General features: G+C 37.9%; 1 protein-coding gene across 6 annotated transcripts in view; it reads left to right on the plus strand.

Annotated features, from left to right (window-relative positions):
• si:dkeyp-115e12.6 (centromere protein F) overlaps nucleotides 1–14,169 on the plus strand; it is a 22,664-nt gene continuing 8,495 nt past the window's right edge. For 2 of the 6 annotated variants that reach the window (XM_041990116.1, XM_041990118.1), the window contains exons 1-10: nucleotides 1–255; nucleotides 2,215–2,392; nucleotides 3,669–3,865; nucleotides 4,340–4,443; nucleotides 4,758–4,825; nucleotides 6,909–7,164; nucleotides 10,460–10,656; nucleotides 11,118–11,243; nucleotides 11,336–11,464; nucleotides 13,220–13,342. In XM_041990116.1, coding sequence (XP_041846050.1) covers nucleotides 2,231–2,392; nucleotides 3,669–3,865; nucleotides 4,340–4,443; nucleotides 4,758–4,825; nucleotides 6,909–7,164; nucleotides 10,460–10,656; nucleotides 11,118–11,243; nucleotides 11,336–11,464; nucleotides 13,220–13,342 — 1,362 coding nt within the window. In that variant the 5' untranslated portion in view covers nucleotides 1–255; nucleotides 2,215–2,230. The remainder of the gene's footprint in view (nucleotides 256–2,214; nucleotides 2,393–3,668; nucleotides 3,866–4,339; nucleotides 4,444–4,757; nucleotides 4,826–6,908; nucleotides 7,165–10,459; nucleotides 10,657–11,117; nucleotides 11,244–11,335; nucleotides 11,465–13,219; nucleotides 13,343–14,169) is intronic. The other 4 variants (XM_041990120.1, XM_041990119.1, XM_041990117.1 and 1 more) reach the window with 4 other exon arrangements.

Raw genomic sequence — 14,169 nt, forward strand, 5'->3', positions numbered from 1 at the left:
TCCTCGTGCCACTGCGACTCTGGTTGCTTTGGCTTGTCAGTTGCACGAGACCCGCAGCATCTTGTTTCTGATACCAAAACCGTTGACGTTAGCATTTGTCTTTGTTCTGTAAAAAGCGACATTTCTCTCGCTGTACAGTGACGAACTGGACACCGGCTTTCACTTTCAAACAGCGGTTTTGTTTTAGAGCACTGTCACAGCTGTGAGCGAGCCCTCCCGGCGACTCGCGCCCTTTGCAACTCTTTGAAGTGAATGGTGAGTAGCTTCACTGTGAGGTTAGCTTATAGCATCGTTGCTAAGTTTATTGTCAGTCACTGACCGTTGGTTGACCAAAACAATAACATCTAATGTGAAAGTTAGTCTCGGCTGGTCTCAGAAACGTTTTTGGCTCACTCTCTGACGCTGTTCATGATACCGGTTAAACTAACATATAACTTTCTTTTTTATTTAAAGCTGACAGTATATTCTCTCTTTTTTTGTCTGTGATCAGACGTTGGTTCATCATAGGCCGGGGTCAAGCCTGTGGATATCCCTCTTTTCTATCCAAGACGTGTTATTACCACCTTTGTTGATACTGACTAAAAAAGGCAGACGTTTTTTCCTAATTATTTTCTATAAATTAAGAGTTGATTATCATATCAAAACAGGTCACTTGGGAAAAAAAATCTAATAACTTTTATTTTTTCATTATGGATGATTAAGTGTCTCCTTAATGAAGCTGACACACTTTCCTACTTCAGATTTAGTTGTGTCAGATGGACTGTTTTCCTTAAATACTGTCCACGTCAGAGTGATGTTTCCCTCTTGCCTACAGAGAAAACATAAGGAGGGAAGCAGGGACTTTTGGGCCAGTCAGTTATGTAATCAACTGATTGCAATTTTTAACCTGATTGAAGTAATTCTGCACAATTCTTAGTCTGTCAAAAAGTACCTGAATGAAACTTATGCCAACTAAGTTGTTTTTGATAATGAGAAACTTAATGACACGTACTAAAGATTTACAAGGATCTTGCATTATATATTATAGATCAGTAGTCCATTGCCTGCCTGTCTTGATGAGTAAATGGATTGTGTCAGTCCAATTAAGTTAGGAGTGTATTTTTCTGAGTTGAAACCATTTCTTCATGACAGAGAATTAATTGGCAATATTAAAACATGCAAAATACAAAACCCTCTGATCTCCAGACATCTGAAGTACAAATGTGATGTTTTTATAATCATTAACTGAGTTTTGAACTACTTGAAAAAAAATCAAACTCTCCTATACTCAGAACTTTTCCTTTTCTTTTTGTAACTCTTTTAAATATATCTACATGTAAGTATTTTATCGATTAAACAATAAGTAAAATATTTGATAGTTGTTGGTCTTGACTAAAAATGGAGTGTTAATCGTCATGTTCCTGTTAAGTCAAGGATTTACATGTCTTGCTAATGAAATCAAAAACACACTTATGTCTGTTTGTAAAATTGTTATTGTATAATATTTAAAAGCTTGCTGGATGCCTTTTTTAAAAAAAAAAAAAAAAAAACTTTCACTCTGTTATTTCTGGAGAGTAATGACACCATTTTTGTGCTATTAGAGAAGCTACATGAATGCTGATAGCCTTGAGGCCATTGATGCATGTCAAAACTCAGTTTTGGCTAGGATATCAGTCTCAATCAGGATTTTCTTCATTCCAGTATTCTTACTTTTAGCACTACTTACCTATATCTTGTTTATATTGTTTAGACATATTTTTAAAGTGTACATTTGGCTCAAAACATGCATGCATTCTTAGCTCTATTAGAACATCGGAGTTTGTGTTGGAAAACACTGTGTCACAGCTGCCCAGCTGTGACAACCAGTGTCTCCCTGAGGCATGAAACCCATAGCAACATAATATGTTAAGGACAGAACACAGCTACAGGCACAGATCATTAAAACATGTTTAGAGACATGTGTTATGGACTGGATCCTCTGTCACAACAAAAACACACGTAGAACAACATGCACCTCATTTAAGACTTAATTGTTTTTTTTATGAAACTTTTTTTACCTAATGATGGCCTAACAATGAATCCTATTGAGCTTGGGATTTTGATTCCATCGAGAAAGAAAAGTAAACAACATAACCAGTTGCTCTAGTTCAGTTACTTAAGTCAGAAATAATCTAGAAGTAAAAAATAAACTTGTGTTTGAGTGTTTGTGCTGATGGGATTTTCCCACCCTATCAGGCCTATTCAGAAAGAGATGAGCTGGACTGAGGAGGACTGGACAGTGGGACTGTCTGGACGAGTCCTACAAAAGGTGAAGGAGCTACAGATCCACAAGGAGCGACTGTCCAGAGAAAACAAACAGAAACAGCTGCAGCTGGATAACATCCATACCAGCCTTGAAAAACAAACTGTGAAGGTAAATGCATTTTTATGAATGGCTCATTGTTAAACAAATCTAAACAAATTGAATCATGATGACAAAGAACTTTTTGGTGAATTCAGTACCGCAGACAACAAGAGTGAACAGGATTGTTGGAGTCTAACTAGGACTGGGTAATATGGTAAAAAATATGATCACAATATTATTTTCTGTTGTGATCAATTTCAGTCTTAATAATGGTATAGTTAAATAATAATTTCAGTTTTAAAAATATGCTAATAATGAATGAATGAATAAAACAAATAGTTTAACTTTTAACCAGAGTTTAGTTCTGTTGTCATCCCTTTGCTTTGTTTTGAATGCGTTTTAAATGGGGTGGGAGCCACAAATAATGAGATGATGCTTTTCTGTTTGAAGCTTGTGCTGCAAGAACTGGTGCACCAAGTCACATCCTAATCAGTCCAGATTTTAAGGGTTTTTGGGCTGATACCTTTTCAGGAGATGAAACAGATGACTTGCGTTTCTAGATTGGACATTTACCAACCAATGACAAAGTATGCACATTGTATTTATCTGTTCTTTGTTATTTTTTACTAAATCCTAACCAGCGCCTTTTTACTGATGCAGTGTTGCCTTTTTCAGCTGCTTGAACAATTTGGGTTTTTCAGTCTAACCCGCTTTTATAGCTCTCTTCGACTCTACTTACTTTCTATGTTTCTGCAGTTTTCTACCTCCGCCTGCTGGCAGGCTATGGTTGTTTTTTGTTTTTATTAATTTTTTCGTTTTCCCATTTGTGTTTCTTGGCAGTTAGCAACCAGCTTAGAGGTGCAATACTGCAAACTAATTTGTGAAGATTACTGAGATATACACCTGGCCGTATGGATGGATCAACTGAAAATGCCTAATGCTTATCACCAAGATAGATGTAAATTTAATTGTTATCTAAGTGGTCTAACTTTGGGATTGTTGTTTGTTTGTCCAGTTGAGTTCCATTTCTTGTTTTTATTACATTACCATTACTTTATCATTCATCAGGGGTCACCAACTCCGGTCCTTGAGGGCTACTGCCCAGCAGGTTTTAGATTTAAAGGAAATGGTTCTCTAATAGCTTAAGTTTCTAGCCTGTTGAGTAAGAAATTGCAACAAATTTGCATTAAGCAGCTAAAGACATAAGTTTTGTTTTCATTTTAAATAAATACTGCTGTAGTAACTATCAAAACTTGTTTTCAGTTGTTTTATTTGTTAGTTTTTTTAATAGACTAAAGCATGCATTTTTTTCCATCTCCCTTTTCTTGTTCCCACTCTTGTCAAGTTTGAGGAGGTCCGTGGGGAACTGCAGTCTGTACAGAGAGAGCTCCAGAGTGTTCAGGAGGAGGCCAAGGCAGCCATCACCAGCAGGGAGCGACTGAACCAGGAGCTTCACACCAGGCAGGCCCAAGTATGCTCTTTGGAGGGCCAACTAGATGCTGCTCGTACCCTAAACAATAAGCTCACCCAGGAAGTCAAAAGGTCAGAGCAAGTGGGAAACTTTAAGAATAACTACCTCTTCTTTTATATGTTCTCTTTCTTAAAAATATGTCTCAAGTTGAAGTTGTTTATTCAATTAAATTTTGTGTTTTTATAAAATGCAGACCCATTTTGCACATTCATAATATGTTTATAGTATGTTAGAAATAAACAGAATTTAAAATACAGTTCATTAACTAAATTGGGCAAACCAGTCATGTCTGTCATGTGTGTGTCCTCCATTTTTGTGTCTCCAATACATACATGTCTGTAAATGTTTATTTCTTGCTGTTTTTATTATTCTTTGCCTATATGTGAGTATCTCTCTTTTTTTTATACATAAGTCTTAGGTTAATAAAGGGTTTGTTGCCACATCAACAAATAAACCTACACTCTGTTTTTATTCTTTTCTTTCTTAGTTTATGTTCCTGTTCACACAAAACCTTCTCTCTGTTTCTCTGTCTCTCTCTTTGGCAGGCTGGAGGCTGAGCTTGAGAAGCTGCAGAATAACAGCAGGCTAGCAGACGCCACTCTGTTCTCCACACCCTGCTGGAATACCACCTCACCTTGGGAGCACAATGGTAGAGTTTGTGAATTTATCACTGCTATGTTTATTCTCTTTTGTGGTTTTTCCCTATCTTTTAATCACTGTGCTGTATAATCTGGAAAACTAAGTGGATAAACCCCAGGATTCCCTGATGAGTAGAGAGGTTATAAATAAATAAAACCCTTCAGAACGGATGTGTTCTTAGCTCATTGCTCTTTGGGGACTGTTGTTTTTGTGTTTCCACTCTTGCCACTAAACCACTTGATTATGCATGGCTGTTGCTACTGTTCAACTGTGGTGATTGGTTTTGGGAACAAAGTTAAATCCATATGCTGTGTTTTTGCCCAGCAGGGAGCAGAAGGGAAGAGAGGTCTAGGCAGCGAGATGAAGGACAGAATCGGGAGCATCACAGCCGGGTAAGTACCAGCTTATTCTTTCACTGAGCACCGTATAGGCTAATCCAAGACTTGTGTGGATTTTATCTGAAAGCTGCAGTTCTGTACATGGAGGGTTTAGCTCTTATTAGTAAAACAGAGCTCTTTTTCTATTGTTTCCATTTTCTTTCAGTTTATCTACTAATAGTCTTAACTCTTCCACCCAAGTAGTTTAGTTGGCTTTGGCTGCCCTTTTGAGAAAGTTCCACAAATGGCAAGTCCAGGAGGCTGGACAGTACTGCTAGGAATAAAATAATTCACTGTTTCCCCACTCTTTACAGCTGTAATTCATACAGTATTGTAGAATTAATGAATTAATTGGGTATAAAAGAAAATTTCCCTGTTGCACTGACATGCTAGCAAGTTCTCAACAGGAAAACTGCGTATATAGGTTTGAAATAAACCTGAAATTATTATCACTCATGTTCATTGTGTTGTCACCCAGTGTGCCGATGTAGTACTTTAATAGTTTTTTTTATAATTTTGAGCCATAGATATTAATACAAAAGAGGAGAATGCATTATGATTGAGTACACATACAGTATTTGTGGGAGGTATTAAATTACTGACTTGGTCTTTTTATGGCATTTGGTTAAAATAGAACAAGGGTCTGAAACCGGCAACTCTAAAGTTTAATTTAGCTGGGCTGAGGGAAAAATGGCTCTTTGGATTGTAAAGGTTGCAGACCCCTGGAATAGAAAATGTAGTATATGCAATTTACCTTTCATTATTTTATTTTTTTTTTGTTTGTTTGTTTTTTTTTTTTTTAAGGGGCAAAAAGTGACATTTTTTTTCACCGCAAGGTTTGCTGTTGTGTAATGCCTGTAGACTGAAACAGTGCGTCATGAGCCACACCTCCCTCTACCTCTTCTCCCACCCCCAACTTGCTTCGTCTGCAAATGAAAGTGCAAACTCACTAAGCCATATAATATCACCATTTTGTGGAACATGTTGAAGTAACTTACTTATGTAACTCCAAGTGAAATTGTAGCCTCTTTAGCTCTCCACTTTGGAGATACCAGGCCAGTGTTAATCCGAGTTATGTCCCTTTCTTTATCCGACAACTTAATCGCCAATGACTGTAGTTTTTTTAGGCCCTGTTTACACCACAATGCTGAGACAGTAAAACGGGAAAGTTTTTTTGCGTTCTGGGCTCTTGTTTACACAGTAACAGAACTTCGGGTGGATGAAACCGCAAAGATTTGACAATGGCCTCCAGAGTGAAAACTTCTCGCTATGCAAGGATAGTCCCGTCAGTGAAACATGGAAGTGGAACCTTTTGGTGATGATGATGTCTTTCACGCCATCTTGCACTTGCACACTCAAACATTGTTTCTTGTCCTCTTTACGTTTTCTTCTGCGTAGACATAGTTTTCATTCCGCTGTTTAGTAAATGTTTTATTTATTTTTTTCAAAAACTGAAAGAAACATTATCTTGTGAACAGGGCCTTAGAGGTAAGGTGGTATCTGGGTCATCTGCAGGTTGTTCAGCTCTCTCCGCCATTTTGCTTAAAAAATATGAGCTGCCATTGCTTGCTTCTAGAGCTACCTGTAGAGAACGGGGGGCTGAGGACTGGCAGAGGAGAGAGAAGGTGGCGATTCACATGAACAAACATGAACGCACAGTCGAACCGGCTGGCAAACACGGCTGAAGTTCAACACGGACATCATGCTATATTCTAGATGAAATTACACCTCTAGTTCTTTACATAGTGATTTTTTTTATCTTCAATCTAGAATTGATGAATTTCTGCTTATTGCACCTTTAACTTCTGGTGGACTGGTTATATTATGGTAATACAGATACAAATAAAGAACAATTTACTTGTTTTCTTAGCTCTGACATCCTTTCTTGATGATTGCAAATATGATTGAAATGCTGTTTAAAGTAAAATATTTATATGTTTGCTGCAAAATAGTAATTAGTCGTTCTATATCTGGAAAAGCCTAAATCTTAGGGTTCTGTTGATTCAAAATCTGCCAAAATAAGTTGTCTTGTTTTTAATCTTGGTCTCACACACGACCCCTCTTGTCTTTTCATCCATAATTTATCTTCTTTGTTCAGCAGCGGCTCCAATTCTCAGATACGCCTGCAGCTTCACTGCAACACAAGAGCACACCCCACCGCCACCCGTCTGACCAGTCAGACACATTTTCTACACCCTTAGCTGCATTTCCATGGGAACAAGACAATTCAAGACCAGCATCCAGGAGGCAAATACCAGCCTCTCCCCAAATGCCAAGCCCTGATGTCATAAATCAAGGTCCTCTGGAGAAGGGGGCTAGTGGGAAGGAGAAGGACCCCAAGACAGAGGCCAGTGGTGAGTGAGGATGTCCAGTGGCAATCTTGGTAACATGCCACTACTGGGTGTCACCCATTTTCAGTTAGAAAATATGGTCTACACAGATACTGTTGATCTCAGCAATCTTTAACCAACAGTAATCTTAATCTTGACCTGGATTACAGTAAGAACAGGACTCAGTATGGGGAGGCTGTTATCCATTTAACTTAGTAGTCCTGTGCTTTGAAACAGCCTTTTGAGTGGATTGGATTTTTGAATGGATAATGGGTTTTACGGTAGATAATTAAATATCTGTCCAAACTGGTTTTCAGGATCAGCTAACAACAATCAACATGCCTGCCAATCTGCTGTCAAAAGGCTACTTTATGGCCTTGTGCCAAATCAACAAATTCTCAAGCACATTCAGTTTTTAATTTTTTTTAATTCAGATGTCATCAGAATTACTATTGCTTGTTAGACAAAGTGTGATTTTTGGCAGGTTTGAAATTATAAGATCAGTATGAATATAATTAACAAAATCTTTAAAACCTTTGTTTTGCAACCTTCTGTTTATGACCAAAAAAAAAAAAAAAAAAAAAGGCTTATGCAGTGGGTGGAAGCAGCTTCCTATCAGACAAAGCTTCCCTGCTTCACAAAAACCTACTGTACCTTTGTTCATACCAAGCCTGGATGTTCAGTAACATCATGGTTAGGTTATTTGACCTTGTTGAAACTTACAGAAAACATTAAGAGTCAGCTACTCATTCAGTTGGAGGTGGTGGCAGCAGTTGACATTTATTACAAAGCAAGCAGATTTTACACTGATAATGTTTTGTTTAACCTTTAGCTTTGATTGCAAATCAGCATTAAGTGCATCTGGGGGCATTGACAGCAGGATAGTCCAGGGGACTCTGTTCGATTGAGGTGGGGATTTCCAAAAAATATCACACCTTCTTTTAGTTTGGTTTGCGTTCAAACTGCGCTTAAGTAAAGCGGACCAAATCGCCTGGATGTCACATAGTTTAAACAACTGCTCACTAGGGGACGATACTCCACAAACCGTCCAGTGAGCAGAACGTATACGTTTTTCTGAACGCATGTTGTTGGCTTTGTTTTTCTTCCAACCCAAACAATACTCTGCATTAGTTCCTTCTTCATCTTCTTGATGCTTTATCGCAGTTGGCATGCCTCACTGTCATTTTGGTCCACTGGATATTCGGTTTGCAAGTGAACCGAGACCCCCGGCTTTCAAGTGGACCAGAGTCCACTTCTTTGTTCTGCATCAGAGTATGGTTGGTGTTCACACTGCACCAAACAAATGGTACTATACGCAGAAGCGGACCAAGGTACATTTAAAGCAGACCAAATAGTGGCAGTGTGAACGCGCCCTTAGTTAATTATCTGGTATCTTGAGTACACTAAAAAGCCCCTATCAACACTTGTTACACAATAGGTTGTGTAGAAACCACTGGCTCAGCAGGACATTCTTTTGCCTGCTTCAAGGCTAGCTCAAATAGCTCTTACTACATTTTATAGGCCTGATGCAACTTTTCATTCTCTCAGCTTTGTTTGTTCAGAGAGGAAGGTAACAGCTCTGTGTGAAACAATAAATTCTGCTGCTAGGACACAGGAGGAGGAGGGGCAGTGTTTTTCCTGCTGTTTTTATTAGGCACCTCCCCATTGTAACTCACATATCATAAATATTCCAGTGTTGTTTTGTATTTGATTCATTATAAAGTTGCATTTTTTTAATTGTAGAAAACAACTACAATTGTGTGAAATTTTGAATACAACACATGTGAGACAAATGTAAACTAATATAGATTTTACAATAGAAAAAGGCTAAACAGAGTTATTTATCAGATCAGACAAACAAAATTATTTTATCCCTGACTTTGAAAATTAGTCATCAATAAATCCACAGGCTTGGTTAAAGTTTGTTGTTACAGATGTGGCCACTGTGTTTGTCATGGAGCCAGACTGTATGGATTGACCCCATTTATGTAAAACAACTGTGTGTTGCTGCTGAGCCTTTGACAAATATGTGTTTACTTGTCAGAATTCGAGGGATTCTTGCCAGTAATGCAGATTTTCTTTGGGGGGATTCTAGGTTTTTCTGATCAGTATATTTTTATTTCTTTTATTTTGTTCTCCATCCACGTTTTAATCCATTTAATGTTTTTTTTTAAGTTTTATTTTGCGTAAAGATGGTGGTAGGTGTAACATCTTAGTAATTTGAAGTAAATTACTTATTTGAAGATATCTTGCAATTGCAGGTTAGACTGCACATTGTACACAATGCAGTGATTTAAAAATGGTTAGGTGCAGTCTGTTTCTAAGAAAAGTACACTGCCTGGTCAAAAAAAAAGGTGCAACCCCCCGCCCCCAACAAAAGTGACTGATATTTCCATATTTTGTGGGACTGCCTTTACCATTGATTATGGCACTCATTCGCTGTGGCATTGTTTTGATTAACTTCTGCAATGTCACAAATTTTATTTCCATCCAATGTTGCATTAATTTTTCCCCAAGATCTTTTATTGATTATGGGAGAGTCCGACCACTGAGCAAAGCCTTCTCCAGCACATCCCAAAGATTCTCAATGGGGTTAAGGTCTGCACTCTATGGTGGCCAATCCAAGTGTGAAAATTATGTTTCATGCTACCTGAACCACTCTTTCACAATTTGAGCCTCATGAATTTTGGCATTGTCATCTTGAAATATACCTGTGCCATGAGGGAAGAAAAAACTGGAATAACCTGCTCATTTAATTTATTTGGGAATCAACTGTCCTCATTCTGTGGGCACATAATGTCACTGAACATAGACCTGATCACCTGCAGCAACCCCAGATCATAACACTGCCCCCACAGGCTTGTACAGTAGGCACTAGGCATGATGGGTGCATCACTTCATTGATGCATGCCAATGATATGACCCTTCATAAACAGACTAACATCTTTTCATAGACCATGGGATGTGCCTTTCCACATGGTTATTTAGTTGGGGTTAAATAACTTGTTGCCAGCTGAAAGATAATCATCCATGCAGTAATTATCCAATAGGAGGCTCCCACCTGTTTGCTTAGTTAAATCCAGGTAGCGACTTTTTTTTGGCCAAGCAGTGTATCTACTGATTTCTACTTCCCAAATGTCGCATTACTATCTCTACCCCTTTGTCCTTCGTTGGTATATTCATAAATTTGTTTTATTTATTTGACATTCCTTTTACCTGTGCAGTTGCAAAAGATGCCCAAGTAAAATTTGTTTTTCTTCCTTTATGTTTTCCTTTTTTTTTCTTTCATAATATTTGTTTATCTGTTTGACTTGTCCAGCAGCACCTTCATCAGAATTATGGAGTCGTATCTCAGCTCTGGAGGATGAGCTCTCGCAGAAGGTTGGGATGTTGAAGTCCATTCAAAATGAAATGGTGCAAACCAAAAAGGAGGTCGCTTCTAAAGAGCTCAGCCTACAGAGAGCCCGCGATGAGCTCAGCTTGGCACACACACGCATGGCTCAGGACAGTGAACGGGTAAACACACACCAGTGCTGCTACTGAAGCCATCAGTGTTGTTTCAGTCACACAATGGGTGTTGTTTTCATTTATCACAATATTGTCCTTACATATTATCAAGAATATTTCTGGTAATAGGGGAATAGCTGGTAAAACAGTGTCCCTTTCAGCCATAAAATAAAAACAGTGGTTTGCCTGTACAAGGCTGAGGGAAGCCAATTTTCCCTTTAATGCTTTGTTGATGTTAGAATGTTCTTAGTCAGCATTAAATAATTACAAAAGGTAAACATGGTAAAAATACTAAAGCATACTAAAGGCTTATTCACATCATATTAAACAAAAGTATTATATTTATGCATAATTAAACTTGGCAGTGAGTATGACAATTTAGATCTAAACTTTATAAAGTTAATCTCTACTAAAATGATAGACAAGTTATGAGTCCTCTGAGTGAAGTTTTTTTGGGGGTGGGATGCCAGGCTTCAGGAGCTGAGCAGAAATTGAAGCAGCTACAAGAGGAGCTTAAATGCCAGAGGCAAAATGCAGAGAGCAGCCGAATGCAACACCAACAACGCACTAAAGAGCTGGAGAAACAGCATCAGAGGGTGAGACCGGCACCTGCAGAAGAAACAGAAAAAAATGCCATTCTTTCTTTTCCACGTTATAGCTGATGATTTTGGTGTATATTTCTGTCAAGGATTTGTCAGAGCTACAGAAGGAGAGGCAGTGTCTGGAAAAGCAGCACCAGCAGGAGGTGAACAAGCTTAATCAGGAGCTCCAGCAGGCAAGGACGCTCCACAATGCCCTTCAGGCTCAGGCCGATAAGGTGAATACACATGCAAGATACAAACATGCACAAATTAATAACACAAAAAGGTCATCTAAAATGCATTCCTCTGCATTTGTTCAGATAAGGTCTGTATCAACAATGGAAACTGATGTCCTGCATAAAACTCTGTAGATTTTATTCATATGATTGTCCTATTTTTTTCAGCTCTTTCCTTTCCCTTTCCTCTTTTTTCTCTCCATCCCATCTACACTTACCTCCTCTTTAGTGCTACTGTTATTTTTATTTGTACCAAACATTAATAAACTTATGTCTTTCTTCTTCCACACCTGCTACTTGCCCCCATTGTTTCCTCTGACTCTTGTGTTTCTGCCCTCCCCATGCCTCTGCTCCCCTCTGCTTCCTCTCCCTCTCTTCTCCTCTCGGTTTCTCCCCAGTGGAAAGGTTGAGCAGCAAAGGTAATGATGGTGTGACTGCATTTTACATAATGCTTTGGTTTAAAAGCTTCAAACAAACTCATTGTTTTTGTGTTAATAAAGAAGTATACAGTAAGAGCGGTGTAAGGGAGGGGCTGTGTCAGGCTGATAAAGATGGATAAAAGATTTGTCTCAAGAACACTGGATTTATGTAAAGAAGGTCAGATGTGTCATACAGATTTTCTCTCAGTGACATGAAAAACACGACCTGTTTGAGTAATTTTATAGTCTAATTACATTTGAAGTTTAATTTCCTTTCATTTGTTAATGCAGTACATTGACTGGTAACATTTATTTCAAGTGCAGATAATTTCACATTTATGCAAAACAATTGCATGAAGAAAAATGGTAACATCTAAGCGTCTAAGTTTTATGTTAAGGTAAAACATGTTAAGTTGCACTACTTGTGACATTAACTTAAGGGATTAAACAGAATTATTTGGTTAATAAATATTACCAATCCAAGCCTAATATCATTACTAGAAGTTGTCAGATCAACCAGTATCAATAATTAATTAATTAATAAATAGATTTATTTTCAAAGCAACCAAAGCTCTTTATATTCAATCCATTATTCATTCACTTCACATTCATACTTGGTGATACTAAGCTACATGTGCGGCCACTGCTACCCTTGGGCAGACTGATGGAAATGTGGCATCCAGTCCGTGCCACCGGCCTCGCCCAACATTCATACACATTCATACACTAGTGATACAGACAGTGGAGGCAAGGGGAGTGAGGTGTCTTGCCCAAGGACACAACAGATCGACTGGGGGAGTGGGATTCGAACCGCCAACCATCCCTTCATTAGACGCCCTGCTCTATGCTTCATGTATAATGTTCTGTACATGTTTTATGCATGACATTAAGGTATTGAATGATCAATATCTATCAACATATTATAATAAATGAAAAAATGTAAAATAGAAAAAAAATCCAAAATATTAACAACCAGTTTTTACAAGAAAGATGACATAATTGCTAAATAGTGCTACTTTTAAGACTGTTTATGTGTACACTGGTATTAGACAACGTGTAAATATTCATGAGAACTGGTGGGAAGCCAACCAGCTTAACTCTTAGTTTTCCCAGATGTAGACAGTAGCTTATGCATGTTATTGATCACTGCATGCTTTCCTGTTTGCTGAACCCTTCACTCATCTTGATTCATGCACCTGTTTTGATTTCTTCCATCTTTGTTTTTGTTTTGTTTTTACACCTTCCTACTGAATTTCTTTTTAAAAAAATTTTTTTCCAGTCTCTGAATTCAGTCTCTGTTTTCTAGCAGCTCATGAATTCTAAATTTCTTTATCAGCTGTCTTTACAGAAACAGGGATTGGACAAAGATTTGGAGTCAATGAAAGACAAACTGAAGTGGACAGAGGAACAGCTGAAGGAGATTCAGAAGAAAGAGGCACAGACACAAGCCAAACTGATGGTAACACACAAAGACATGGAAATGGTTCTGAGTCTTGTCAGTCTGGGTCACCATCATTAATTGTTTGTTAGCTTACCATTAAGAGCATTGTGAAATCCATACATTTTTTAAAATCTCAATGTGTAAAATGTCACTATTTTGCTAATGTTTGAAATGTGAATAAATGATCCATGAATTGTGGTTTCTTGAAACATCTCAGCTTAGATGTAGCATGGGAGAGGATTTAAGACAAATAAAAAATTATGAAGAAAAAAAAGTAGATTTCTTCCACCAGGAGCTACTTTGTTAAGAAACTGAATCTTAGTGTTGTTGCAAAACAAGCTAGATGGTAAACCACTGTACCTGCACACCATTGCAGCCAGTGTTCTTGGCTAAAACTGAACTAAGACTGCAAATGCAACATTCAGGTGTGTACCAGCTTGCAAGAATGTTGCTTATCTGTAGCTTGTCTGGGCCTTGTGTTTACAAGTAGCCCTCATATGTTACTGTTATGCAAAAATGCAAACGTGTAAATATTTCAGTGGCGAAATTGTACGTTTAATTTATAGTTCTCAGTGGCTTAGTTGCTGTTTGCCTTGAGAAACTACATACCAGACTTGTTTTCAGAATTTAAATGTAGGTAATTAAAAAACAATTCAAACATTTCTTATTAATCCCATTGCTAGTAGTAAAAATCCAGTCCAAACTAGCTTACTGAAACAGAAGCCAGGACCCCCTCAAACTAAACTTTTATTTTAAACCTCTAAACAAATTTAGTCATTCCTGTAAAATCTAGAGAGAGAGCTATTTGACTACAAGAAATTTACCTCATTTGTTTTTTTCCCCAA

The sequence above is a fragment of the Melanotaenia boesemani genome, chromosome 7, assembly GCF_017639745.1.
Source record: "Melanotaenia boesemani isolate fMelBoe1 chromosome 7, fMelBoe1.pri, whole genome shotgun sequence".
NCBI classification, from domain to species: Eukaryota; Metazoa; Chordata; class Actinopteri; order Atheriniformes; family Melanotaeniidae; genus Melanotaenia; species Melanotaenia boesemani.